This window comes from Drosophila miranda, chromosome XL (assembly GCF_003369915.1).
Source record: "Drosophila miranda strain MSH22 chromosome XL, D.miranda_PacBio2.1, whole genome shotgun sequence".
Taxonomy (NCBI): Eukaryota; Metazoa; Arthropoda; class Insecta; order Diptera; family Drosophilidae; genus Drosophila; species Drosophila miranda.
The window spans coordinates 1,624,827-1,652,085 of NC_046673.1; the positions used below are offsets into that span (position 1 = coordinate 1,624,827).

The window sequence follows — 27,259 nt, forward strand, 5'->3', positions numbered from 1 at the left end:
GCAGACCAATGCCACTTGCAACAGTTTCAACACCACTTTGGTGGTCTGTAGCCTGGGCAATCCGATGTTGCGCGGAACGACGACGTTCGTTACCATCCGTTTCCAGCCTAAGAGTCTGGAGCCCAACGAGAATTCGATGCTGTTCCACATCTTCGCCAACACCACCTCCAAGCTCGTGGGCGGCGAGCCGCCCGAGAGGAATCTCAGCGTGAGCGTGGTGCGCCAGGCCAAGCTGCACTTCCGGGGCTGGGCGATGCCCGAGCAGAGCTTCTATAGCGGAGCCAGCCAGGTGACAGACAACTCGCCCATGGAGATGGTCGACGTGGGCTCGCAGGTGAACCACAGTTTCACCATCTTCAACGACGGCCCCTCGACGGCGCCCAAGGTGCGCATGATCATCCACTGGCCGTGGTCCCTCTACAGCGATCCGGAACGCGGGCACACGGACCTGTACCTTCTTTACCTGGAGCAGATGCCCACCGTGGAGATCGGTGTGGGCGAGTGCCATGTGGCGCCCGAGTATGTGAATCCCCTAAAGCTGGCTAGCGGGTCGCAGGAGTCGGCTAGCGGCTTTCTGGGTGCGCCGGCCACCCTCATGATGGTCCATGGTCGCTCCCAGCTGAACAAGAACCAAACCCACTCAACCCACTCGACCCACTCAAGGCAGCAACGCAGCACCCTAGAACGAGTGACCCGCCTGGAGCGGCTCATCTACGAGCCAGAGGCGGCGGGTATGGGGTCCAGCGGCAGCGGCAAGAAGCAGGACATCGTCGAGCTGGACTGCAATAAAGGCACGGCTCGGTGCATCCGTATCGAGTGCGACATCTACAATATGCCGGCCAGGTCGGAGGCCCAGGTTATGGTGAAGGCGCGCCTGTGGAACTCAACGCTCGTCAGCGAGTATCCGCGTGTTGACCGGGTACGCATCATCTCCACGGCCACCGCCAAGATACCCGAGGACTTTGGCGTCGAGGTGATGGAGCACAACGACATCGAGGTAAGTGCGGTTCCAGGGCGTCGCCCGCCCCAACTGCCACGTTCAGTGCCTCAAGTTTGTTCTCCCTCTTCCCTCCTTCAGGTCGAGACGCGCGCCTACCCTGAGCTTAGGAACCAGCAACGGGACACCGCCATACCGTGGCTGATCATCAGCTTAGCCATCCTTGTGGGCGTTTTGGTGCTGGCCTTGTTCACGTACATCCTGTGGAAGTGCGGCTTCTTCAAGCGGATACGGCCCACGGACCCCACGCTCAGTGGAAACCTCGAGAAGATGAACGAAGAAAAGCCCTTCCTGGCGGCCAAGAACACCCATCATGTTTTCTAACAAGAGGGCACCGTCGGCTGGGATCTGGCACGCCGGATCGCCCCCAAGAAGAGGCGCCGCCGTCTCCAGCTTCCTCTCCTGACCAGACAGCGGGTGCACGGCCAGCGCTGGTGGCGTCATAAATCCTCGAACAACAACGAGCTGGACATCCTTTCGCTGACGCCGCCACCGCCGCCCCTAAGCGTTCTAAATTGGGGCCACGATGGATACTACCAAGCCAGTGCCACCTGGTGGGGACACATATAATGTGGATAGGGAATTGGGGGTCGCGGAATCACGGAATCACGGGATCACGGTATCACGGGATCGAGGATCGAGGATCGTTGGGTAGTGGATTGTGGGTTGTGGTTCAATGTGCCATTTCGTTTACTTAATACAGCAAATCTGCTTAATCGATCAGATAGATCAAGAGCCCGGTATTCTTAGGGGTTTTTCCATTTGTTTTTCCAGATATCTGTCCGGGCTAACAGGTATTTGCACAAGGGACTCCCGCCGCCGGGCTGTTTCTTTAGGTATAAAGATTAGCTAAGCCCAAAACGTTGATAATCTGTGTAAAAATGTTCTTATTCGTATAACTGTAGTTATGTGTATCGTTAGTATGTACGTGCATGTAAGGCACAGACCCGACCTAGGCTAAGCTCTAGCAGTAAGTAGTTAAGGGAGAACAAATTCCGAATATATTCATACAGTTGAAGCCTGCTATGATAAAACACTGCCAATGACACAAATATCTACAAAAACAGCAAATATAGTGGCTCGAAACCAGCCGGGGACGTTTTATTTCCAATGCACTGGATACGAAAGTATTAGCACACTTTTTACAGGTGTCTGCTTAGCTATTTATTTATGTAGTGAATACGATGGATTACATTACTAATTTAGCAGCATAATCTAAACTGACGTACGGACGACTACTCGTTGAGAAAGTCCATCCCAAAATATTTTTTTTATATGTTTTTTATGACCTAATCTACATGTATTTATGTAGGTTCTTAGAGGTTTTAAGAGAGAGACAACACGTAATGCTTGGATTGATTCTTGTTTGTTTGTATGTATGTATGGGATAAAAATATAGTTATATTAGTTGTAAATAATATTACTTTGTCCTGTAAGTGTAACTGCAGTAATGCTAGCTGTAAATATGAATTTTTTTTCTTTTGTATCTATTTAATACACTATTATTTTTTAAACCATACGCCCAACATATTTTGATTTGAATTTTCATTTGGCGCGCACTGTGACCAGCTGAAATTTGACTGAGGTTGGGCCTACGAACCGTTCTGTTCAAGAAAGATATTCTGGCACTCACCATACAGTGTATACAGTATATGCTGTGGTGTGCAAAAATCTTGCTGGGCGTGTTTTTCCGTGCCTTGCAAACCAGGCCCATCCCAAAATCCCATCTCTAGCTGGCTGTCATTGCTATGACACTCCAGAAATCGCATCTGGATGAACCAGGGCTGCAGGATCGAACACTTTTGGCGCGCACCTTAAAGCGGGGTCAATTCCCAAATTACATATAACAAATAAAATCAAATACTATTGCTTACTCAGCCAAAAGTCACATAGGTTTTTATTACAGACTGTAGATTACAAAATTGTCAAGTGTAACAATAATTTGTGTGCATCTTCTCCTATTTCGGGGTTTTTGTTTCTTCGCAACATTGGATTTATTTATTACATGTATAGCTATAGACATTTGTTGGAATCTATACATCTTCAAATTTTTGCTTGTTACTTCTCTCACGTTACCCTAGACATTCTACAAATGGTTAATGAAATCCTCCCCTAAATTCGCCTTTTGTTCGCTGTCTAGTCACTATTAACTTTACTTTTACTTTTACTGTTATTGTATGTGTAAGAATAATTGTAATCATAATTGTTATTTCTTTATCTGTAATTCAAAATGGAAAAGCATCGAGTATGATTTCTATGTGTCAAAAGATTCTCGGTCTGTCTCGTTCGCCAGCTCTCGTTCTATGCTGGAGCAAGGGCCTTGCTCAACTCTGCTCCAGGGCACATTCGAGCAGGATAATGTATGGGGTAGAGAAAAAAAAGAAGGTATTTATGGATCACTAGTAAAGGCTCTCGGTGTTCGAGGAGCGTGGCTTCTTAAGCTTCTCCAAGTTCTTTATGACTATGTCGTGGAGCGAAGAGTAGCGGTTGCGCACCTCGCAGACCACCAACCACAGACTGAGGTACTCCTTTTCATCCAGCTCGACGACGGCTCGTCGGTAGTCCTCGATGTGCGGATATTTCGCCACCTTTGATACGACCTTAGCGCGCGAGAGGAAGTATCTCGAGATCTGGTCGTAGAAGGCGGCCGCCTCCGACTCGACCGTCTGGATTTCGGCAAGGGTATCCTCCTGGATGGAGACGCCGAAGTTGTTGCCGTCCTCGATTTTCGGTATCATGAAAGAGATCCACATCTTCAAGAGATTGGCTGCAAGCAAATGCAACAATTAGTATAAGTGAATCATAGTCCACGCCGATCACTTACAATGCTCTACCAGAGTACGGATGATCGGCTTGACGACTTTGATCATCTCGCAGAGTGGCTTGTTGCACGACACTGAGCCGTTTGGCAAAGCCAGTATCGGGGACCCCGCGACGATGACATCGTTGCGTGCACGCTTGTTCGGCGGATGATCATCGTTGGCGCTTTCGTCGTGGTTTTTGGCTAGCACTGCCGGCAGGACCGGAATGTTTACATCCTGGTGGACCTCCTCAAAATCGCGCTCATTGAACATGGGCGTTGCGAGCAGCTCGTTTAGCTGGACAATCTTCTCCGGGAAACACTTGGTAATCAGCAGCTCCGCCTTCTGGATCAGAGTGTCTTTATACTCCTGCACCTTGATAACTGTATCTTTCGGCATAGTCGTCAGTTTTTGTTGCGAAATTTTTAAAAGGTAAAACCAAACGGCGACGTCGACGACAAAATTGCGACAGTCGGTGAACAAAACAGTTAAGACCTTATATTCTTGAGCTAGTGGCACTCTGATGCTGCAATTGTATATTGTCAGTGCTGGCTTCTTAATAGTTTTACGTTCATGCCGGAAAACTTACCGAGAATTTCTCTGATGCGGATTTATTCGGCAGCGTGCTCTAGGGATGTTAAACATATATTGATATATCAATCTATCGATATATATTTTTTGTTGATAATATATTTGTTACTGATATTTTTTTGACTGGCCAAAATATTAAAGATATAAATATTATTTATTTGGGTATATCATAAACTCCTTTTCCTAATTAAAAATTTTCACTATTTTGTTGTTGTTTCACGACGTTAGACTTTTAATTCTACTTATCATTGCACAGGGTAGCCACACAGAAACATCGGTATTTTTGTTCGATAAGCGGAACTGATCGGCACTTTATTGTGAAAATCCTTATGGGAAAAGTGTCCAGTTTGAGCGCGAGAAATACATACTTTAAATTCGATTTTTAGTTGATTAGTCCTGAAATTATTATCTCTATCTTTTTCAGACTCAATCTCTATGTGTAGTGGAATGTGACCAATATTCTTCAGTCAGCGAAACTATCGGATGACTACTTTTGCAGCTCAATTATCGATATTCGCATATTACACGCCAACGATGACCGATGTAAATACATTGTAGAGGACACATAAATAATTAACAATTAACAACACAAATTAAGGACGTGAACAACACTGTAATATAATGTATTGCGCATAGTATATAATTGTACGACCCGTACCAATTGAGAGTATCCATCCGCTGCCACAGAACAGAGCTCGGGAGCGACTTCCTCCCATGGTTAATCTGCATAGATAAAAGCAGCAGTTCACTTCATTTGCATACATATATTGTTGAGGGACGGCGGTGGAGATGGGTAACAAGCAAATCAAACAGCACCTGGAGACGGCACAGAAGACGGGAATACTAAAGATCTCACTGCAGCGGCTGCAGGAGTTTCCGCCCCAGCTGAAGGCCTATCCGAATGTCTTAAAAACGCTCGATCTGTCCGAGAACCGCTTCGAGCACATGCCCGACGAGCTGGGGCGGCTGACGCTGCTAAAGCATCTGAACCTGAGTGGCAATCGCCTGATAGAGCTCAACACCGTGGTGGGCGAGCTGTTGAAACTGGAGGTGCTGCTGCTGATGGACAATTATTTGACACAGCTGCCCAAAACGTTGGTCAACTGCACCAATCTCAAGACGGTGAACTTGAGTAACAACCAGCTGAAGGAGTTTCCATCGATGCTGTGCGGCCTGACTAAACTGGATGTGCTCGATCTTTCCAGGAACAAGATCACTAAAGTCCCATCGGAGGTGAGCAGTCTCTGCGTCACCGAGCTGAACCTCAATCAGAACCAGATTTCTTCGCTGGCCGAAGATGTGGCCGACTGTCGCAAGCTGAAGACCCTGCGGCTCGAGGAGAATTGTCTACAAGCAATCGCCTTCACGCCGCGCATTCTCAAGGATTCAAAGATTTGCATCCTTGCCGTCGATGGAAATCTGTTCAACTCAAAGCAGTTCACCGACCTCGACGGCTATGATGTTTACATGGAGCGGTACACGGCGGTCAAGAAGAAGATGTTCTAGAACACACCTCCCATTCATGGAAACATGTATCTTCGTGTCCATTATTTATGATTCTAAACTAATTTAATAGCTTAATTGTATGTACGCCTTCATTGTAAATCGTTGAGAATAAACAGAGAAAAGACAAACTACCCCTCCATATACATACATACATATGTACATATGTACATATGTAGATAAAAAAATAAGAAAGATGCAAATATATGAGTATGGAAAACACATGTGAAAATCTTATGTGCTTCTGGAATTCATTAGAGCTTGCCCCGCATCATGGGCTGTAGGTGGCTGCGGAAGGTGGCATTGACAGGCTCCTGGTTGAGAGGATTGCGGCGTGCTTCCGCCATCAGACGCTCGTACACGCGTCCATCGTAGCTGCCCAGAGTGGAGCCGAGCGTACGATCATGGAAATCGAAGCCATCCACCAGAGCCACAGCATTGGGACGCAGCTTTGTGAGGAGTTGCTCGAATCTGCGCTCCACCAACCACAGCTGGGTACCGGTGATGCTGTTCCAGCGCAGCACGGGGCCGGCCTGGCGCAGGAAGGTGTCCAGCACGAAGAGCTCCACCAGCTGGCCCAGTACGGCGGAGACTTGGGGACTAAGCGGACCCCGCCTGAGACGCTCCAGCTCCTGCAGCGAGTTCCTGGTGAGGAAGGCATGGGCATGGGCTACGGCGGCCGCTGTGAGTTGCCTGCCAGCCAGATTGTTAGCCTGCTGCTCGCTCAACTTCCTCTGGCGATGCATGCTCTGACTCTGCCAGGCCTGGCGGGTCTGCTCCATGGCGGAGATCTCCAGGGCGCGGGCGGCGTTCTCTGCCAAATCCTTCCCCCAGCTAAGACGAGCCGTGTTCCGCAGATAGGTCACACTGCCGGGCAGCACTCGTCGCTTCAGACTGTCCGTGTATTGGCGCACCAGGAAGCGCGCCGTCTGCAGCAGGAGGACGGTGTACTCACCCTCGTACGTGTAGGCGGCTGTGGCCATGCCGTAGATGCTGTCGAAGTTTGCCGACGACAGGAAGCCGTGGCCGCCGCAGGCCTTACGTAGTCGATCAATGCCCTCGCTGGCCTCGTCGGTGGCCACGGCCTTCAGGCAGCAGCTGAGGGCGTGTAGCTCGGGCAAAGAGTGCTGTCCAGATCCTCGCTCCAGCTGGTCCAGCACGCTAGCGTAAAAATTCCAGAGCCAGTCGGCGGCCAGGCGGTAGCAGACTCCGCGCGCAATCTGTGGCAGGATCTTCACCTGCTGCGTTATGTGGTCGAGAATCTGCACCTCCGGCTGATTATCATCAATGGGGCTCTGGCGACGAACGACGGAGTATCTGGGGAAGGCAGGGAGGGGATATTTGAGCAAGAAATCGACTGGGGTTCATCTGTCTCACCTGGTGGCAATGGTGGCCGCCTGGAGGAGGCCGTGCAGCACATCCCTGAGGGTGATGACCCTCACATACACCATGGTGCCGTAGAGAAGCAGCGGTGGCCGGCCCTGGACGAAGGTACCATCGGGCAGCACCTGGGCATTCTTCATCAGCATCTGATCGCGCGGTATCCGGACATTGCGCAGTCCTAGGAAGCCGTTGTTCACACCGTTACCGCCCAACTTGGGCCCAATGTCCCCCACATCGACGCCGGGTAGCGGCTGGTGTGTCTCTTCGTCCCGGATGCGGACCAGGAACGGCTGCAGGCCGTGATGTTGACCCTTTACGTACAGCTGAGCCAGCACGATGGTCATGTTGGCTGTATTGCCCAGGCCTCCGGGCCACCACTTGTAGGCACTCAGGCTGGGGGTGTTGAGGACGAACTCCTCGCTCTCTGCATCGTAGTCGGCGCGAGTCTCCAGGCCGCGCACAAAAGTGCCGTGGCCCAGCTCCGTCTGGGCATAGGTGCCGATGATGCCGTCCATGTGCCAGGCGCGGGTCAGCCACTTGTGCAGCTGCTCCTCGGTGCCCTGGCTGAGCAGCGTCGTGAGGAACATAGAGAAGTGCAGGCGCAGGGGGAAGCTTTGCTGGAAGAGGGCGGTGCCCAGTTGGCCAGAGAGAAGCACGCGAAACTCGCGCAGGGAGTCCACACTAAGGCTGAACTGCGGCTGGTTGGTGCTGTGCCACTGCCGCAGCTTGACCAGGAACTTGGTGGACCTGGCAATAGTCTGCTCATAGCGCTCCTTGTACGACAGGCAGCTGGGATGTACTGCCTCCTCCAGCTCGGCATCCTTAAACACAAAGCGTTCCAGTGCGCGGCGCTCCTCCAGCTTATCGCTGCCGCCCGCCCACCATCGGGCAAAGTCCTCGCTGTCAATGCTGGCGCCCGACCGCTCTCGCTGTAGATCAACGTTCACCGACGACATCTCCAATACCAAAGCTCTGCACTGCGCAAACAGCGAAAGTACACTGAGCCTCTGGTGGCTGCAAAAACCACTGGGAAGCAGACGAAGCCAAAGAGAGGCAGCTGCTGACAGTCGCCAGTCCAGTAGCCGCCCGCCGCTCGCCCTGACTCCCTCTCTAGGAGGTGGTGTCAGTGAACCGCCAGCCAGTACAGTATGCGTGAGCAAACGAACACTAGAGCTCCTTCGGCTCGTGTGCTTCGTGTGCCTCGTGTTCGTGTTTTTCCGCGATCATCTGGTTTTGCCTGCCCTCAGCTTGGAGGCATCTGATTTCTGGGCCATCCAGAGCCGGAGATAGCGCGTATCTGCGCGTTCCAGATATGAATTTTTATTTTTATTTGTATGTAATCTCCGCAAACAATAATCGGGAGCTTTCTTGAATTCTCATTTTATTTCTTTTAGAAAAAGCGACACAGACATTTGGTTTTACTACGATTATTCTTAATTTGTTTGCCCATTCGGTTCTTTGACTTACATATAGTAAGTATTTGTGCAACATTCAACAAAATATATATGTATATATATGTAAATAATTGATTCTCTCTCGACTCTCGGCTCCACTAAAATACCTTCATTTTGCTCTCTTCATCGGGCTGTGCGTCGTGCTGGAATTCTTTCTCGGCTATGTTTATTTTTATTTTAGACCCTATTCTTTTTACAAGTCTCGCTATCAGCTCAGATACGAGTGGGCAACACAAGTTCGCTCTGGGTGCCTCGGGGTCGGGATTACGGGCTGCTGGTCTTGTGTCGAGAGGCGTTTCTGCTCCATTGCCAAAAATAACCACAGATAACCCTGCACTAGAGGGACAACTGAAAACGTAGCCATAGCCGTGTCCAGTCGATTATTCCGACTAAGGTTCACCCGCTACTCATCTACAGATCTTCAGTACGAGTTCTACGAAGTTACCAAATATGCATCCATATGCCATCCTATAATATGCTAAAGGAGTTGGCAATAGTTGGCGATAGGTACATATGTACTTATGTGTGTGATTCCAAGTTGGTGGCCCAATTTGTATATTTTAAACGAGGGGTTCTCAGTACCCCAGTGTGCAATCGACCTTCAACTCTTGAGCCATTGAGAAGTACTCAAGAGCCCAACACAGCCACTAACCACCAAAAAGGAGCCAGAGCGGATCCAGCTGCTATCTCGTTTCTCGTTACGTATATTACTCAGCAAACTAAACGACAAATGCATTTATTATAAAGATTTGGTTGATTTCTATGGATCGGTGTGCAAAAGGTCTGCCAAGAATAAAGTCCCATATGGCTTCTCATACATGGAGGTAGAAGGGCAAAAAGGAGCGCTAATTAATAGCTTGCTCCACATATGGGGTCTCCTCAAATCCTTGAGTCTTGTAGAACTTTATGTTCAATCGCACGGACGGACATGCGTTATTTTGAGTTCGATTGCACATGTGCATGTATCTACGGGGTTCGTAATATTCAATAATTCAACGAGCATCGGGTATGAACAGACAAAGACCACCAAGACACCGGGCCTAGCTCTGGCAATGGAACCGATTTCAAACTGGGACGACGACACACTTGGGTTAATAGTTACAGTCTGTGTTTTCTGTTTCTGTTTGGGTTTTTTCTTTTGGTCTTTCGATTTTCTAACAAATAATTCCACCAGATGGGCTTCTCGTTGTGCTCTATGAAACGGTAATCTTATCTCTTCTTGGCCCTGCGACTGCTAGCTACAGCTAACGGTACGAGTACAGTTGCGGATTACAGTTACAGCTACAAGGTCCTACGGAGGGAGCACACATATTCCCGATGCCGTTCAGGATCGACTGTCTTTGCCTATCTTGTTGTTGTTTGTTCTTTATCGTTTATCGTTTGTTGTTTGTTTTTTTTTGTGTTTTTTATTCAAATTGTTCAATTTTTGTGTGTGTTTATGTACATACATACATATAATAATAGTTTTACTTCATTTCAGACATTTGTTGAACATCGTTATCGTTATCGTTATCGTTATGCACACGCATACAAATGCATTGTCGAGTTTATACATATATGTATATGTATGTGTGTGCACATATGTATATTATCAGGGGATATTATTGTAACAGTTATTAGGTATACATACGTATATAAGATCTCGGCAACATTTAACAACAATTATCTCTTATTTTAGTTTAGTTTTTAGTTTAAGTTTTTCTTAGTTTTTGTGTATTTTGTTTTTGCTCTGCACTCGATTTTCATTTTCTCACATTTATTGCACAATATATATGTATATTTAGTTATATATACCTACCATATATATATATATATAGGATTTTTTTAAATAATATTATGTTGTACTTGAAACTTGCACTAAACTTTAAATTGTACAAAAAGATTTCGATTTCTCATCTTTATCTTCTCCTCCTTTCTTCCTCCTCCTTACTCTTCCTTTTTTTTATAAGGTCGGTGTTTATCTAGTACTTCTTCGTCCTCTTCTTGTTCTATTAGGTCTAATTTTATCAACTAAAGCATTTTACATAACACATACTCATCTCCCTGAGGAGGGGCTTAATAGGGAGGGGGCTAGGGTTTTAGGGTGTTAGGGCTCTACGGTTCTAGGGTTCTAGGGTTCTAGGGTTCTAGGGTTCTAGAGTGAGGTCCCTGCCGATAGAGGCCTAGGGCTGGGGTGTGTTATGTTCTGAGGGAGGGGTCTCGGTTGAACCTGCCCCACACCTACCCCCCAGTCCCAGTCCCAGCCCCAGCCGCGTCCAAAACCCCCTACTGATCTCTCTTTTAAGTTTATAGTGTACTTGTTTACCGTTAGGTTAGTTGAAACTTCCTTCCTCTCTCTCCCTCTCTATCTCTCTCTCCTTCACACAAGCATAAATACATACATATACATTTAGTTGCGAGCGTGCGTGCGTGTGCTTGTGTTTGTGTGTGTGCCTCCCCTCCACGCAATCTCCGCACACTATTCTAAAGAAAAATCATCTAAAAAAAAATGCAAAAAAAATATAGGAATAGGTTTTCTCTCTCTCTCTCTCTCTCTCTCTCTCTCTCTCTCTCTCTCTCTCTCTCTCTCTCTCTCTCTCTCTCTCTCTCTCTCTCTCTCTCTCTCTAGACCTTCAAGCTCGAAGGAACAATAACTAAGAAATCTACTTAACTAAATTCAATATTCAATACGCTTTCTATATCTCATCCCTCACATTTGCATGTTTTATAGTTTTCTTTCACTTTCACTTTATTTTTTTCTTTGCGTGGCACAGCCACTACTTTGAACTTTAGGCCTCATTTCCGCTTCCGCTTTTCTGCATTCATTTCACATCTAGCTCACATTCGTTGATCAATTCTTTGCTTTTGCTTTTCCTATGCTAAGGGTGTTGGGGGAATGGGAGGGGTGTGGTGGGAGCTCTACGGCTTGTTGCGTCGCCTTGTGCTTTTGGTTGATTACTAGAGGGAGAGGGATGCCGTTCTAACTTAGAGAGAGACAGAGTCCCGGGGAGTGGCAGAAACAGAGACAGGGACAGGGACAGGGACAGAGACACTGCTGTCCACAACGAGAAGCGCTACAACAATTCAACAACAGCAACAACAATCAATTCAACTACAACAAATAACTAAGTGTGCATTGAGAAGCCTGTTGCAGCAGCCATGCCCTCGCCGTCCACGTCATCCACGCCATTCACGCCACCCACGTATCCATATTCAATTATCCACGTCCACGTCTCCGCCGCTGACTATTTCGTTTCATCCTGATCCATCGGTTCTTCGGAGTCATCGCGCGATAGGGTTCTAAAAACAAACAAAACAGATATATTAGCCAATCAGCAAAGGAATCGATTGTTTACAAAATATTCACAAAGTGCGGCGCTAGACTATATGTACATAAGCGATATCCCATTCGATAGATGTCCTAAAGACAAGTGTGGAATTTATGGAATGATTCTAGGTCAGAGCAAACATTTTACGATCTTTAGTCGTATTATCGAAACGAATTCGATATTGGGTTGAATTTATGTTGATTTATACGCGGTACACAGCACAGGAAATGTGCCTTACAGTCGATCTAGTTCGGACTGGTTTCAGCTCAAAGAGAGCGTCATTCACTAAAGCTTTCTGATGTAATCAGTTCTGGAATCTAGATAGTCTCATTTTATATGACAATAATCGCTTCATTGCACAATAAGAAAATCAAACTAAAGCGGAACTAATTTAGCGAAACATTTGGGAAACATTTCCTATGAGTCATTTTTGTTTCTTTCGCTGCGTAGTACAATTTTTGCGATGCACTATACGGACACGAACCTGTGCATCGATTGCATTGAGAGGCCGGCCATGGCGTTGATCGTTTCAGATTCTTCATGCTCCACCTTGAGCGTCTCCAGCGCAGACAGGCCGACAGTATGCTCCAGCATCCTCACGCAGGGCCAATGCGTTTGCTACATTCACAAGAAGCCGGAGAGATGGAGAGAGGAGTTGAGTGAGTGAGCGAGATAGCACATATATATTCATGTATATATATATACCTGAATGGCTATCGTTTTTTGGAGCGTATTGATGGCATTCTGACAGGGCGGTCGTTCCAGCTCGGACTGGGAAATGGGCGCGGCGGGATCGCCGAGCAGAGCTCGGACGCACTCTTGGGCGGAATCACAGATGGCGGCCAGGTCGTAGCCGCCCTCGAGGGCCAGCACCACCTTGCCGTTGGCCAGCTGGAGAAGCTCGCGGGTCATGAAGCCGAAGCAGGCGGGCGACACGTGATAGCCGCCCAATGGTGCCGGGTGGCCAGTGGCCGCATCGAAGCCGGACGAGACGAGCACAATGTCCGGGTTGAAGCCCTTGGCGATGGGCATCACAACGGTTCGGAATGCAGCGATATACTCGGCATCGCCCAGCGGCGGGTTCAAGGCCCCGGACCACGAGATGTTCACATTGAAGCCTAGACCAGCACCGGAGCCGCACTAAAAATAGAGACACATCGATTAGTGGTTAATGTTTCGGTGTTCGAGGATGTACACTCACCTCTGTGGGTCCGCCTGTGCCGGGAAAGAAGTTACCGTCATCGTGTCGATGTATGGAAAGATATAGAATGTCGGGACTTTGGTAGAATGCTTGCTGAGTGCCATTGCCATGGTGTACATCCTGAAAGAAGGACGAGAATCGGATTAGTTACTGAGCGCTGAGCAAGTGGTGCTAGTGAACGCGCCCCCTCCCATATTATAACGTTTACATAGTTCTCAAATAAGATGCAAGAGCTAAAATATCTGGCCTTCCATAGCTACTTTTACTCACCCAATCGACAATGAGAATGCGCCTCATCTCGGGCATCTGCTGGCGCAGCCGTTTGGCCGCGATGGCGATCGAGTTGAAGAAGCAGAAGCCCATGGCCAGATTGGCCTCCGCATGGTGGCCGGGCGGCCGGACGACGGCGAATCCGTTGCGCAGATCTCCCTTGGCCGTCTTGAAGGCCAGATCGATCACACAGCCAGCGGCCATGCGGGCGGCGGTGGCCGTGTGGTGCTCATTCCACGTGGTGTCCAGGTCCACACCCAGCCCCCCGCAAGAGAGGCGGACGAAGCTGGCGGCCAGCGTGGTCTCCAGTTTGGGTCGCGTCAGCTGGCACTGGTTGGAGCCGAAGAGCATCGCATGCGCCTCCGTGTGCACTGTCTGCAGCTCCTCCTGGGTGGCCTTTCGGGCCCGCAGTCGGTCGCAGCGCTTTACCAGATCCGTCTCGTTTAACCGGGCCCACACGCTCTGCAGCCGGCCGCTGTGCTCCGGATGCTGGGCGTTGTCGCCGCAGATGCAAGAGTGCTTCAGCATCAGCGGATCGTAGGCCAGGCCCGTGGTGATTTTGTGCGGGGGCAATGAGGCGGACGGCGGCGTCTGTTGCAGGTGCTGCTGCTGCGGTTGCTGCTGTTGCTGCTGTTGCTGCTGCTGCTGTTGCTGCTGCTGCTGTTGGCGCTGATGCTGCAGGTTGGCGGTATAGAAATGATTCATGAACTGTCGGTGCTGGCGATGGGGCAGCGTCAGGTTGACGGGCGGTATGTGGTCCGCCGACGAGGAGGTGGCTATTGGCGGCAGCTGCTGCCCTTGCCCCTGCCCCGTGTCTGCCAGCTGGCTAAGGCCGTGCGGTCCGAGTGGCACCAGCGGACTACTCAGCGTGCGAGAGAGGGGCCGCATCAGGCGCTTGGCCAGCTCCTCCTTATTTTGTAGCAGAAGCAGCTCCCGCTGCTGCTGAAGATACTCCTGGTCCCGCTGTAGGCTATTGACCTTGGTCCCGCTCCCGTTTCCGCTCCCGCCGGCCACCGCTGCTGAGGGCGCGGTGGCGGCTGAAGGGGTCGTGCGATAGACTGCGACTGCTGCGGCCAGAGCCTCGGGCAGACTCTGTGAGGTGCTGGTGGCTATGGTGCTGGTCAGTACCGTTTTGGGCGGTTTCTTTTTATCGGTCAGGTCCATCACCTCCGCGGCGGAGTCGTCCTCCTCCTCCTTCAGCTGGGACTCGCGCACTCCAGCGGCCGTCGCAGCTCCGCTGCGGGTGAGCACGGTCTGGCGCAGCTTCTGGGTGAGCACCTGATGCTGGTACGCCTGACGCTCCGCCTGGGGAGAAGCATTCGGTTGATCATTTACGAACTTACGAAGTGGAGGGGACACACAGGGCGGATGCTACTCACCTCGCTGTTCTCGTAATGCGTTTGGGCCACATTCAGCTGCCCGGCGCCCGTCAGCATCGGATGCCCCAGGGGCAGCGGGGCCGATTGTGTCCTGCCCAAAGGTCGGTGGCCCTGCTTGTGCAGATGCACCTGAGCCACCTGTGCATCCGTGATGGGTGTGTTGTGCGGGTGTCCGCCGTACAGAGCATGACCATGCCCGTGTCCATGACCGTGTCCATGGCCGTGACCGTGACCATAGCCATGCCCGTGTCCGTGGCTGTTGGTGGGGGGCAGGGAGCCGGCCGCTGCTGCCGCCGCCGCTGCTGCTGCAGCCACGGCCGCCGCATGCAGATTGACTGCGGAGCCGGCGGTCACTCCCCCCAGCTGCTGCATGTAGGACGGGGACGAAGGCAGAATGGTGGAGGCGGCGTGCGCCTGCGGCGGAGCCACATCCCCCACCAGGGAGGCCTGGGACGAGGACGTAGACGTCGCCGAGGCGGACCTGACCACGGGCGAGGGCTGCTGGGGCGCGATGCCCGTGGCCGGCATCATGGCCAGCGGCCCAGTCGGCTGCCGTCCCACGAAGGACATACCCAGCTGATTGAAGTAGGTCGGCTGGCCCCCGGCGGCCGCCACATGCTGGTGCAGTGCCGCGAACATCACATGCGCCTGCGCCTGGGCCTGGGCACTCGCCTGTGCCTGCGCCTGCGCCTGTGCCTGAGCCTGCACCTGGGCGGAGTTTGGTAAATGCGGTCGTCCCAGGGATATGTTGGGCAGGGAGGGCGAGCTGAACAGGGGCAGGTCGTTGATGCTGCTCCTCTGCCCCGGCTGGTACTGGCTCCCCTCCTCGTTCTCCTCCTGGATCGGAGCACTCGTCGGGGAACCCCTGCTCCCGACCACGCCCACCGACAGCCCCGTGGACGAGGGCGGAGAGTTAGGGCCAGAGTCCGGCGTGCTGTTGGAGTCTGTTTTGGAGGGTACAGAGAAAGCTTCGGTTATTAATTGTTCGGTGGGAGCTGGCCAGGCAATGGAATGGTAAAGGAATCAGAAACAGTTTAGACGGCAGTCAGGCAGCAGTTAGTGGACTGAGCGTAGCTGTAGCTGTGGCTGTGGCTGTGGCTGTGGCTGGAGCTGATCAATGGTTGGATCTTCGTGGATAGCAGGGGTTAAACAACAGTACAGTAATACTAGTAGCATTAACGATTGCAACGATAAACACAACGCATTAAATATTTAATAACACAATCAAGGGTTTACAAATTAAAACATGTGATAGCTTCTCTCTCGCACTTCCGACGCAGGATCGTTGATCTTGGACCTCCCGGATCTCTGGGATCTTTGTATGATGTTGGGTACGGTACTCGTATGTCCGTGTGTCTTGCTATCTGTGTGTGTATGTGTGTGTATGTGTGTGTATGTGTGTGTAAGTGTGTGTAAGTGTGTGTGTGGGTCTTTGATGATGAAATAGATGAAATAGTCCTTCGTCGTTGGCGATTTATTATATGGGATCAACAATAGAGGATCCGTCATCACTTGCGAGCACTTCATCTGATCTGATCTCTTGGATCCTCGATAGATCTGAGCTAAAGAACGAAGAACAGTTCGTAGAGACAGTACAATAGGCGGCTGCTGCCTTCATTCTTTTGCTTCTTTTGGGAGATGGGTCCACAGTAGATTCACCAATAGATTCACTCGACTCAGTTCCACCTATCGCAACACATTGCCTTCTAGAATCTGAACCGTCGACGGGGTTCCCTCCTGTGTGATGGGTTTTTTCTGTGCTTGTGTGTGGAGTGCTGTCTGGGTCATATACGTACTTGTAAGAACGGAGTTCTTCTGCTGCCTGCGCTGGGCCGCCTGCAGGAGTCGCTCGTGGCGACGTGCACCTGCCGGGCCTCCGTTACGGGCCTTGCGCTCGATGACACTCTGTTTCAGCCGGATCTTCAGCAGGTTGGGTTCGGATGCTGTTTGGATTTGGTTCACACACATTTGCTTGGTTAGTTCGGAAGGGGTTAGAGAACTTAGCTTAACTTAGCTTAGGTGAGGCTTAAGGGCTGCACAGCTTACAAGTCCCCTTGCAACCTTTCGACTTTCGGTTAGTTCGGTATTTGCCATGCTCTCTTAACATTTCTAACATTTCTAATAGTTTATATGTTATCTATACTCCAATCCCAATTGGGGATCCCAATCTCATCTCATGACTGAGTGCGACCTTTACCCCGCAAAAGTATCCCAAAAGTCTCGCTGGTACTTCGTTTCGTTGCGACTATCGGAAACGAGACATTGCCTGCCCCGAACTGAACGACATATGAATCATTTTTGCATCTTTTCTGGTCCGATTTCTATGGGTCGACAAGAATCGAGGGACAGAAGCAGACAGAGGCAGCCAAACGGATTTTAGTATAAAATAAACAACACTCAAGGCATGGCAGGTCGCGGTCAGAGCAGATTCTTAGGAGGGCATTTCTCCAAAATCGGTTATCTGGGAGGGAAGGAGGTCCGACACGGCCGGAGGGAGAGCTGGGAGGGCTTACCTGTTTTCCTGAGCGGAAAATCAGATTCATATTTGAGCAGTGAGGAGGGCGGCTGAGGTATTTTGTAGGGGTGCGCACTGGTCACGGTTCCGGCTGGCAGGGATTCGCCCGAGGAGCTTTTCACCACACCTCTGTAAATGTAAATGGACATGATATTAATAATAGGTACATTTAGTAGTCACATTAGAATTATAGTTTTGATCGGTTTATCGATCGATAAATCGCCATATCGATAGTGTTGTAAGTTGGCAATTTCGGATTGGATATTATTAAAAAATAATATCTAGAACGGATTACCAGATCCAGCCACTGGCCCCTCTCCTTACCGATTGCGATAGGGCGACGTTGTCGTTGTTCCATTGGAGGCTGCTGCCTGCGACTTGCGGCTCATAATGAAGCACTGGATCGGGAATGGGATCGGGAAAGAAAATGGATTAGAAGGATGGTCGGAGACAGCGAAAGGGGTTGCCTCACATTGAGAATCTGTTTGACCTCCGGGCTTGCGTTGGCGCTGCAGTTCTCCTTCCGCTTCATGACCTCCCGCTCTCGGCGCTCCCGCTGCTGCTGCTGCTGCTGATGATGATGTTGCTGCTGCTGTTGCTGCTGCTGCTGCTGCTGCTGCTGTTGCTGATGGTGGTGGTGGTGGTGATGCTGCTGCTGCTGCTGCTGCTGGCGGTGGTGCTCCTCGACAACTGCGGCGGCAGCAGCAGCGGCGGCCGTTACCATGGTCTGTTCCCGCAATTCCTGGAAGGCTCCATGGGAGTGCACCGCAAACTGAATAATATCAAAGAAGTAAGAAATAGAGAAATAGAGAAAGAGAGACAGCTTCTTGGTTATTCGGTTTCAGGTGCTGGGCCATTTTTTATGGCGCCGCCTTGGCCTTAGTCATACGCCCCATCGAAGCACTTCCGGCCCAGACGACGGCATGATAATATATTTTATTTTATTTTATTTTCATTTATCTCATTTCAATTCCTTTTTCCTCTTGTTTTGTTTTGCACTTCTGTTTTGAGTTTTCTGCCCACACATCCCCATTCACATCATCATTCCGATCCCCACCGTTCCCAGCCTCATCATCGTCATCATCACCATCTCTGCATGAAGTGAAGCACGGACAGAAACACGGTCAGAGCCCCAACAGCCGCGACATATCGGACAACAACATTAACATCACCATCAACAGACAGACGTCATCGTTCAAGGTGTAGTTGTATAAGGTGAGGCATGCCGCCACTTCTGCTTTCGCTCTCTTAAGCTGCTGCTGCTTCTGCGGCACGACTGACCATTCACTTGCGGCAGCTGCCTTTTGCCATTCACCATCGAGTCACTACTTTTATTTTCCTGATTTCCTATATCGTCGGATCACGTTTCGCAGACAACTGTTGTGACGGCGCTCCCTGGGCATGCCTCACCCCACGGTAATGCACCTTGGGAGAGACGACGTCGCGCCGCGCCGTGTCTCTCTCTCTCTCTCTCTCTCTTTCTGTTTCTGGCAGCTCTCTCTGTCGCCTCCTCGTCTACTCACTTGATACTTGTGCTCCAATTGCAGTTTATGCTCCAATTCCATTTGCTTCGATTGCTCCTGAAACGTGTGGATCAGACGTTGCTTCTGCAGTTCCTGATTCTTTTTAAGCTGCAAGAAACAGACAAATTTAGAGATACTCGTGCTGGCAGGAGATAGATCTTCAAAGAGCGCATCGAAGAGAGTATGTACAAGTATTTGTACAAAACCACCTCAAAAAAAATCAAAGAGAGGGTTGCTTATAATCTGTTTTCGTTGTATTCAATTTGAGAAAACAAATCAACACTGCAACATCCTAGTTCTAAAACTTTAAGCGACCTTAAGAGTATTTATGGAACTAAGACACAAATTACATCGTCATCAATGAAACTCGTCGATTCTGCGAACATCTCCCTTCAATTGGAAAACTTACACACATAAATATCCCAATGGAACTCCTGTATTTCTAGTGATGACAAAGATGTACGAGAAAGCTCAAGACCAGAGGTCCTCTCTAGCAGTAAGCATTTTTCGTTTATTTTGCAGTCATCCAGAACCCAAAACCTCATCTATTGCTATACTGTGATGCCCTATATGCCCCTTGGAGGCAGAGAGTTTTTGGGGCACGCATAAAATATGTACAAGCAATGGGTTCTGTTAAGAATATTAAAAACATACAATATGTGGGCATAAAACATATTTTGCTAAACAGAGTTCTTGACGGAGTTCATTCCGCCGCCAAACATACTCGTACATCTGTGCTGCACCTCCCCACTTTCAAAACTCTTTTCGAGACATTTCTAGTATTCCAAATTAAACAAGTAATACGGTTTTAGAAAGCCTGGAGTGTAAGCACTAGAAACCTGGAGAAATTCTATTAATTTTGAGTTTCATCTCCTTGTTTTTCTGCTGTTCATTGAAATGGTAATGCTGGTAGTAGCGATTTGAAAAAGCCACTACCTCAGTAAGATGCAATTAGTTATAGAATATTTTGATAAAAGAAATTGATGGCCATAGCGGATGGCCACTTGTGTTTTTGGAGCGTAGAAGAATTCATTGCGCCGTCCATAAGAGTAGACCCAAGAATTTGCCTAACAACTAATGGCAGGCGGTATAAAGGAATTAAACACCAAGTTTTATACACTCTCGCTATAGTATTTAACCCAACGAACAATAAAAAGATGATTGAATATCGAGTTGGTATGCGATCTGACCTTTGGAGGATGGTTTAAATGCAAGAAGTCCCAGAAAGCTACGCGTTCGGGTCAGAGAGTACACGACTGAGAGGTGCACGACTCAAGTTTGCATTTGGACTGGCCCTGTGCCAGTTTCCCCAGCGGCGTGGTTTCCAGGCTGTCCAGGTCCTACCCCTTTCCCTGCTGGACACTCTATTTCCTCCTCGTCCATGCAGCCGCGGCAAAACTCATGGTGGTGCGTATCTCGTGGCCATGCGGCCGAGTCTTCGCACCTGGCTTTTCCTCAGGCTCGGGAGGGTCTTGGTACGTTTAGGGGGCTATGTTCCACCGCCTATCTGCTCTCGTTCCAGCCCGGCCGATCATCTGTGAGATAATGTCTCATAGTGGAATGCTCGTTCTGCCCAAGGGCACTGTTTTGCCTCAATTCCTCCCTATCCGGTATATACTCATTTATCATTTCTTTTTCACGACAGCTCCGGAACGCAGTAGTCACTCTGCCCGACCGTCTCTTCCTTACGAAGAATAGTGGCGTTGCCGCAAAGCGATGGCTTGTCGCGGCACTTGTCTCAGCATGGCACTTAAGGTATATGTCTATTGGTATCAGATCTAACATGGTGTCCAGAGCTACCTGGGGGGCTTTAAGAGGACTTAAGAGATTCAGTGACGCCGTCCAAAGGCCTTCCTACAGGTGTAGAAAGCGGCCATTCCCGTTATCTGCACTTCCACCGTGTTCCGTTTCCAGGAGAGTTTCGAGTCAAGGATGACTCCACTACTTAGCTTCGCTGGACAATTTGAGTGTCGTTCCACCAGTTACGGGTTGTTTGGAACTCGGTAGCTCGGTTCTCCGAGGGTTCACCCCTAGTCCGTTTTGGCGTGCCCGTCTAGCGGTCGTTCCAAGAGCGGATTCAAGGAGTTCACTGATGGTGGGCAGGAACTGTAGGTCTGTTACCAGTATCACCAGCCTTCCGGCTTTCGGAGCGTCCTTTAACCTCCGGATTCGAGGCGTAATTAAACCTCCGGTTTCCTTCTTACGTACTTAAACCTCCGCAACGAATCTTCTCCTCGCAGCGCACTACTTGGGGTTACCGTCGGGAGTGTACCAATCATCTTGGCCACTGAGGCCGTTGTTGACTCGATTCTGATGTTGTCGAAGATCGCCTGGCCCTTATGTGTAGATCCAATAGGCGTTCCATTGTTTTCCACAGTTAGGGGGCGTCCTTTAAAGGTTCTCTGCAGCCATGGTAGTAGGTGGGAGGAGTGGAGGAATGTCAAAGGCATGGCAGCAACTCCAAATCCGTCAACCAGAACTGGGTTTTGGCAAGTGGTTTATTTATTGACCCATGCCATGGCGGGGGCAATGTCGTAATGAAAACAAAATTGATTAGGAACTAAAAACTTGAGTCCTGAAAACAAAAAGATGGATTGCTTCAGGTTTCTAATGAAACCAGCCAGAAACAAAAAGTTCATACATATGTACATATGTACGAACTGGTCAGTGAAGGGTTCTCTGTTCTCCATTGCGAATGACCACTGTCGTGTTTTGGTTCTGTTCTGTTCTTCTTCTTCCCCCGATCTTCGTCCGTCATTATCTATGCATGTGTGTCTGTGTAACGCCCACATCGAGATGCTTCTGCTGATAGGTTTCCATGACCTAAGAGCGTGGCACGAGGCGTCGCACAGTGGGACGTCAGCCGAAAAGAGGTGGCAAACGTAATTTGTTTAGTGTGTTCCTTGAACATCTGATAGAGAAGTTTCCAGGGCTTTTAAAACTGGAGAAATGAGCCTTCAAACGTAAGATTTATTTTCGAAACCTTCTAAGGGCTTCTTAGGGCTAAGGTACCCTGAATTTGGATGCCAGACTGCGATGTTGTAAGACTTGGAGTCAAGAGCGATTTAAGTGTCGCAAGGTAGCACAAAAAACAATCAAATTAGCTTAAAATTTAGGTATTATTATGCAATGAAATTGTGAAAGGTCAAACCTTTACAAGTTCTTTACGGACTACACAAAAATCTAAAATAGGGCAGGACTTTGACAGCTTTCAAACGCAGTTTGTTCCATGAAAACATCTATGTATGTATGTACATATGTATGTATATTCGGTCAGATGTTTTCAATTTGGCAAGCCGAAAGGGCCGCAGGCACCACTGTGCGTCGCGTCGTTTCTTGGATTATTCTTCGGCCTCCACCTTCGCTCGGACACGACAGTTGTTACTGTTTATGTTGTTGGGGGATGTCACGCCTCCGCACCCTTCTCTCTGGGCACCGCACGCACACTGACACACACTCCCATGTGGCGTCGAAATGGGACGCCGACCGACAAAAAATCGCGAAAGTAACGGTACGGTTGATCTCTTCTTTCGGTTGCTTCTTGAATTTATTGTTATTTCTTGTCATGCGCTTGGGGAGGGTATTTCGATTTTGATCAGATGTCTGCCACGCAGAGAAGGAAGCATCTCTGCCTGTTTCAGCCCAGCTGAGTGTCATGATTGAATCACTGTACTATATGTACATACTCGTACATATGTATGTAAATATGTACATATGTATGTATGTATGTCGAAGATATTCAATCAAAACTTTAGTTTTGCTTTTGCTATCTGTTTTGTTAGTGCTTGTAGTACTTATTGTACTTATTGCTACTCGTCAATGTGGGTAAGGGGTGAGGAGTGATGCAGGGGTAAAATATTCGCATTTCTTCCCGTCTCCGCCCGTCTCCGCCCTGCAATCGCACTCACAGATCACTCAATAAATAATAATCACGTCTGCTTCCTCTTATGTCTCTGCACTGCTTCTTACACTGCTTTGGATGTTTCTACTGCTTCTTCTTAATCCGCTGCTCTTGTTCTTTTCTTCTTCTTGCTACTTTCTATCTTCTATTTATCTTTGTGTTATTTTGTGCACACTGGTTTTTGTTATAAACTTTTGTCAGGCGAAAGAATTTTCATGGACTTTCGACTATTTGCCGATGAATTTTTGAATTTTCAAAAGAGAAACCGAGAGCTACACGACGGACGTGGAGGCGCTGAAAACTCTGTCCGTTTCGGTTTCCATTCGCTCTTCCTGTTTCTGTTTCTGAATCTGCTTCTGTTTTCGGACTTTCGTTTTGATTTTAGCATTCGCTGGGATGTGGACGACGCGCTTTCATTTCAGTTTCACGCGGGCGACTGACCCAACTGGCGAAAAACTCAAATATAAACACAAAATTTCGAAACATTTACGATGGCTGGGTGAAACAGAGAGACGAGAAGAGACGGTGGGAGAGTGGGCTGCCAGAGAGAGCTATGTACCTCTCGCTGCCTAGACAGACATAGGGGCGGGACTCGCACGATAGAGAGAGAGCTAGCTATCAACATCAACATCATCTATCTATCTATCCCATATCCCATATCCCACATCCCACATCCCATATCCCATCCTATCTTATCCCATAAGCCACATGAGTTCCCAGAAAACTGCACCTGACCCGACACCAAAGCAAGCCACAGCACACACTACCTCCGGCCAGAGGCACCTCCTGCTGCTTGCACAACATTCGCCAGTTGCTATGGCCTGTGCTATAATTATAAATGCCTGTGCTATAATTATAGCGGGCAGAATACAGCACACAGGCACGCCCATATAAATAGAAACCGAACAGAAAAAGAAACAGAAACAGAAACGGAATTGGATTGGATTGGATTGGGAACGAAAAGAAAACGAAAATGCAATCTGCTTTATAAGTGATCATGAGCATCATGATAATGACGGTGACGGTGACGGTGAAGGTATTTCCGGAAAATGGAATTAACAGATTTCCGACGAATCGCTTGGGAATCAATCAGTGCTCAATTAGACCTTTCAAATCTGCTTTATTCTAGTGTAGTTTTACGTTCGTATGCACAATGGAATTCTCTCCTTGTACCTTACATAATTACACAATGGAATACGCATACAATTCTAAAGAAGAAAAGGACTCAAATAAGTGGAAAAACTAAATGGGATGTAGTTTGCTTGATATTGGAACGTCAGGGATCACATTTGTTCGATAGAGAACGCTCGGATGGAGCACTGACACATTTACATATTACGGTATTACGGTATTACGGTATTACGGTGCTCATGCTAAAGGAATATTTGGTTCTATTGTAGTTTCAAGCTTCAACTGATGGAGATTCAAACAATAGTAATTTTTATCAACTCTTGCATAGATCGTAGACGGGACGGGGGCAAAGATCAAGAGATTAATGATCGTGTTCATTAAGATCTTGTCAGCCATACCACACCGCCCCTCTCTAGCCACCGCACATCCCGTACCTCCACACCCTGCGGCTCATCAATTTTTGCTAATTTACATTTTGCTCGTGCCACCAAAAATAACGGAACACAAAGAAGAGCGCGAAGAAGAGATGAAGGAGGAGGCAAAGGCAGAGCGACAGCGACAGCGAGAGCGAGAGGGAGAGGAGAAATGAGGAATTCTATCAGGCATTTCCACTGATTAGCATTTGTTGCAGTGTGCGTGTAATCCACGTGCGTGTGTGTGCGTGTTTGTTGGTGTGTATGCATATTTGTTAAAAATAAAACTAGAGTTTATAAAGAACAGAAATAAATTCAAAGGAAAAACCAAAAATAACAAAAACGGCAAACGCGTTGCTGAAGTAGAGAAAACTGAAGGCGGCATCGGTGGCGGTGGCGGCTCGTGGCTGCGGTGGGGTGTGGTGTGGCCGGGGGCCAACTGTGGCAGGGCATACATATGTGCATTTAAAACACTTTTTAACCCTAAAAATAAAACATTTCTAACGAAAAAAGAAACAAAAGTGGACTCAATACGAAATGCAGCCAAAAATTCAGGCAAAAATAAATCCCCCAGACTATAAATTGAATACAAGCAGATCAGCAGTGGCAGTGGCAGCGGCAGTGGCAGCGGCAGCGGCAGTGGCAGAAGGAGCTTCAGAGCATTCTCTGGGCATGCCTTACCTTACCTTTGCAATGCACCTTGAGATGAAGCAGCAGCAAAAGCATCACAGCCGGAATAAACAGTGCAAGCAGAGCACCAGGAGCGACCAAGCCAGTGGATGGGAGAGGGGAAGCAGTGCTGAGAGCAGGTGGGGCTGTTGCACATGCTGCCCCATGCGCCCAGCCGCCAGTAGCCACAGCCACAGTAACAGAGAGAGAAAGGGAAGGGAAGAGAAAGTGACATGCAGACAGTAAAAGCCCGCCAAGTGCACCGAGCGGCATTCGCATGGGTATGTGTCCATCAGAGGCCTGACCACCCTGTCTCTCTTCATCGCTCTCTCGCTGACGACTCTCTTGACTTGGATTTCTCGGCTATTTATAGAGGATTTTATTTAAAAAATGCGCAAAAACTCATACATATTTTCGTAGTGAAAACAATAAATATAGAATCATTAAGTTGTACACGCGTTTATATTTAGACTCCCAACGGGGAGCGCGAGCGAGCATCCGATGCCCAACAGAGCAGAAGGAAACGCACAACCACACACACTCACGCACGAGCCTGCACGAATGCATGTAACAAAGCAGTTAAAGCAGAGGAGGAGCAGATGAAAGCAGTGTACGAGCGCAGAGCCAAAGCAGACCATGGCCAGGCGAAAAGTATTAATAAAGCGACAAAAAGCATACAAATATAAACCAAAACAAAAAACGAATACGGGGAAATCAGGAAGAGGGAAAAGAAAAAGCGAGGGCGAGGGCGAAGGCGAACAATTATAGCTGCTGGATCAAAATCACACCAAAATAAAGGGATATGCATATACATGTACATACGAGCAATGGGGGCTAATGGAATGTGGTCAAGGGGGCTTGATAGGTGGGAGTGCCAGAGGGTTGGGATAGAGGAGGATAATCAAGAACGTTATTCCGCTAACCGTAGCAATTTCTAAGAAGGAGATGGTGGAGTGAGAAAAACTGGCTGATTTGGTCCATATTTTAAGGTATACACATATTTCCCAACGGTTCTTTTCTCCTCCGTACACTCCTCCATACTGACTGAGTATCGGTTATAAATGTAGAGTCGCGGCTCTAGCTGCGACTCACAACGTTCCCGCTCGTTTGTGTTCGCACTCTCGGGCCCGAAGCTCAGTCTAAACTCTCCGGGGAATGAGAACAGCTGGGAGCAAGGGCGTACCCCTCCGCTGCTCTTGAGAGAATAAAGGCAAAATAAAGCAAGGCAAAAGCACACTCACCTCCATGATCTGCTGATCGATATCCACCGCTGGATGGGGCTTGAAATCCAATGTCAACGGGACTGGCCCTATATGCAGCAATCGTTCATCGCTTCCGGCTTCTGGTGGCAGATCTGCAAATTGAGAATGTAAACAAAAATTGGAGCGTGAAAGAGCGACATTCAAGCATTGGTTAGGCGAGATCGAGATCCAAATCAATTTGTAAATACAAGTTGGGGTCTTTCTAAAGAGTGCCTATGGTTACGTTCTATGGTTACGTTCTATGGTTACATATGTATGTATATCTGAATTTACTTTCGGTTTACACGAAGAGAAAGACAGAAAGAGCGGGCAGGAAAATCCATTGCAGTGCCCAACCTTCTTTGAATACACCTTGAGTTAGCAGAGGCGTGTTCTCTGGCTCTCTATTATTCTGCGCCTGGCTCTTATTCGAAGTGCTCAGTGGATGTATTCATGTACATATGTATGTTTGTGTATCGCTCTATTGGCTGATTATATAGATAAGGCCGCGCTTATCGGACGCTTTTAAAAATAAATCTAATACGTATTTAGAATGCCAGCAAAACGACTCAACTCTCTCTCTCTCTCTTGCTCACTCTCGAACCATGTACATATACATACATACATGTATGTGTCTAAACTACGAGTATAGGTATAGGATGTACGTAAATATGTGTGTTGACTATTTTTAGTAACCTTGTACAGCAAAAGTTTACAGCGATTACAACGACCATACAAATATACATATGTACAAATGAGTATATGTACATATGTATGTATAGCATATGTGGCTACTCTGTGGGTAGCCCAACATTTTGTTCGTACACTCTTCTCGACAGAACCGTTTGCTCGTCCGTAGGTTCCCTTAAACTGCGACCATAGACCGATCTATGGTGACTCTGAGATATCCTTCCATTGAGGGACATGGCACAGCAGATGCAAACGAACGCACTTTGTGCTATTTTGGCCAGTGTACGAA

The 27,259-nt window shown here is 48.5% G+C and overlaps 5 protein-coding genes and 1 long non-coding RNA gene across 10 annotated transcripts in view; 3 read left to right on the plus strand and 3 right to left on the minus strand.

Annotated features, from left to right (window-relative positions):
- LOC108154567 (integrin alpha-PS1) overlaps positions 1–2,516 on the plus strand; it is a 48,115-nt gene extending 45,599 nt beyond the window's left edge. For both annotated transcript variants that reach the window (XM_017284869.2, XM_017284877.2), the window contains 2 exons: positions 5–997; positions 1,079–2,516. In XM_017284869.2, the coding sequence (XP_017140358.1) occupies positions 5–997; positions 1,079–1,321 (1,236 nt within the window). In that variant the 3' untranslated portion in view covers positions 1,322–2,516. The remainder of the gene's footprint in view (positions 1–4; positions 998–1,078) is intronic.
- Positions 2,517–2,867: 351 nt separating this feature from the next.
- On the minus strand, positions 2,868–4,837 carry LOC108154595 (proteasome activator complex subunit 3). Its single transcript, XM_017284913.2, has 4 exons — positions 4,758–4,837; positions 4,388–4,426; positions 3,822–4,324; positions 2,868–3,764 (listed from the first exon to the last, which is right to left on the minus strand). The coding sequence occupies exons 3-4, from the start codon at positions 4,195–4,197 to the stop codon at positions 3,397–3,399; spliced, it is 744 nt and encodes a 247-aa protein (XP_017140402.1). The 5' UTR covers positions 4,198–4,324; positions 4,388–4,426; positions 4,758–4,837; the 3' UTR covers positions 2,868–3,396.
- A 79-nt stretch (positions 4,838–4,916) lies between these two features.
- Positions 4,917–6,026, plus strand: LOC108154601 (leucine-rich repeat-containing protein 57). Its single transcript, XM_017284921.2, has one exon. It carries the CDS (start codon positions 5,179–5,181, stop codon positions 5,893–5,895), a length of 717 nt encoding a protein of 238 aa, XP_017140410.1. The 5' UTR covers positions 4,917–5,178; the 3' UTR covers positions 5,896–6,026.
- On the minus strand, positions 5,927–8,448 carry LOC108154592 (probable peroxisomal acyl-coenzyme A oxidase 1). Its single transcript, XM_017284899.2, has 2 exons — positions 7,270–8,448; positions 5,927–7,209 (listed from the first exon to the last, which is right to left on the minus strand). Exons 1-2 carry the CDS (start codon positions 8,229–8,231, stop codon positions 6,147–6,149), a joined length of 2,025 nt encoding a protein of 674 aa, XP_017140388.1. The 5' UTR covers positions 8,232–8,448; the 3' UTR covers positions 5,927–6,146.
- Positions 8,449–10,232: 1,784 nt separating this feature from the next.
- The window catches only part of LOC108161895 (histone deacetylase 4), a 30,969-nt gene continuing 13,942 nt past the window's right edge, over positions 10,233–27,259 (minus strand). For 2 of the 4 annotated variants that reach the window (XM_017296301.2, XM_017296293.2), the window contains 12 exons: positions 26,281–26,393; positions 18,926–19,033; positions 17,875–18,174; positions 17,727–17,800; positions 17,401–17,531; positions 16,684–16,830; positions 14,888–15,831; positions 13,509–14,813; positions 13,239–13,358; positions 12,743–13,177; positions 12,522–12,655; positions 10,233–12,008 (listed from right to left, as the gene is read on the minus strand). In XM_017296301.2, coding sequence (XP_017151790.1) covers positions 11,954–12,008; positions 12,522–12,655; positions 12,743–13,177; positions 13,239–13,358; positions 13,509–14,813; positions 14,888–15,831; positions 16,684–16,830; positions 17,401–17,531; positions 17,727–17,800; positions 17,875–18,174; positions 18,926–19,033; positions 26,281–26,286 — 3,759 coding nt within the window. In that variant the 5' untranslated portion in view covers positions 26,287–26,393 and the 3' untranslated portion in view covers positions 10,233–11,953. Of the gene's footprint in view, positions 12,009–12,521; positions 12,656–12,742; positions 13,178–13,238; positions 13,359–13,508; positions 14,814–14,887; positions 15,832–16,683; positions 16,831–17,400; positions 17,532–17,726; positions 17,801–17,874; positions 18,175–18,925; positions 19,034–22,894; positions 23,243–26,280; positions 26,394–27,259 lie in introns of those variants that run through there. The other 2 variants (XM_017296319.2, XM_017296309.2) reach the window with 2 other exon arrangements.
- On the plus strand, positions 23,311–25,848 carry LOC117188424. The gene is made up of 3 exons (XR_004472574.1): positions 23,311–23,862; positions 23,956–24,166; positions 24,227–25,848. It is a non-coding gene; the product is annotated as an uncharacterized LOC117188424 (long non-coding RNA).

What these genes read in the sequence shown, in the direction of transcription:
- LOC108154595 (XM_017284913.2), bottom strand. Translation starts at nt 4,197, where the DNA reads ATGCCGAAAGATACAGTTATCAAGGTGCAGGAGTATAAAGACACTCTG. An exon ending in CCGTACTCTGGTAGAGCATT is followed by an intron (nt 3,765 to 3,821) that starts GTAAGTGATCGG and finishes ATTTGCTTGCAG; the next exon opens with CCAATCTCTTGAAGATGTGG.
- LOC108154601 (XM_017284921.2), top strand. Translation starts at nt 5,179, where the DNA reads ATGGGTAACAAGCAAATCAAACAGCACCTGGAGACGGCACAGAAGACG.
- LOC108154592 (XM_017284899.2), bottom strand. Translation starts at nt 8,231, where the DNA reads ATGTCGTCGGTGAACGTTGATCTACAGCGAGAGCGGTCGGGCGCCAGC. An exon ending in GCGGCCACCATTGCCACCAG is followed by an intron (nt 7,210 to 7,269) that starts GTGAGACAGATG and finishes TGCCTTCCCCAG; the next exon opens with ATACTCCGTCGTTCGTCGCC.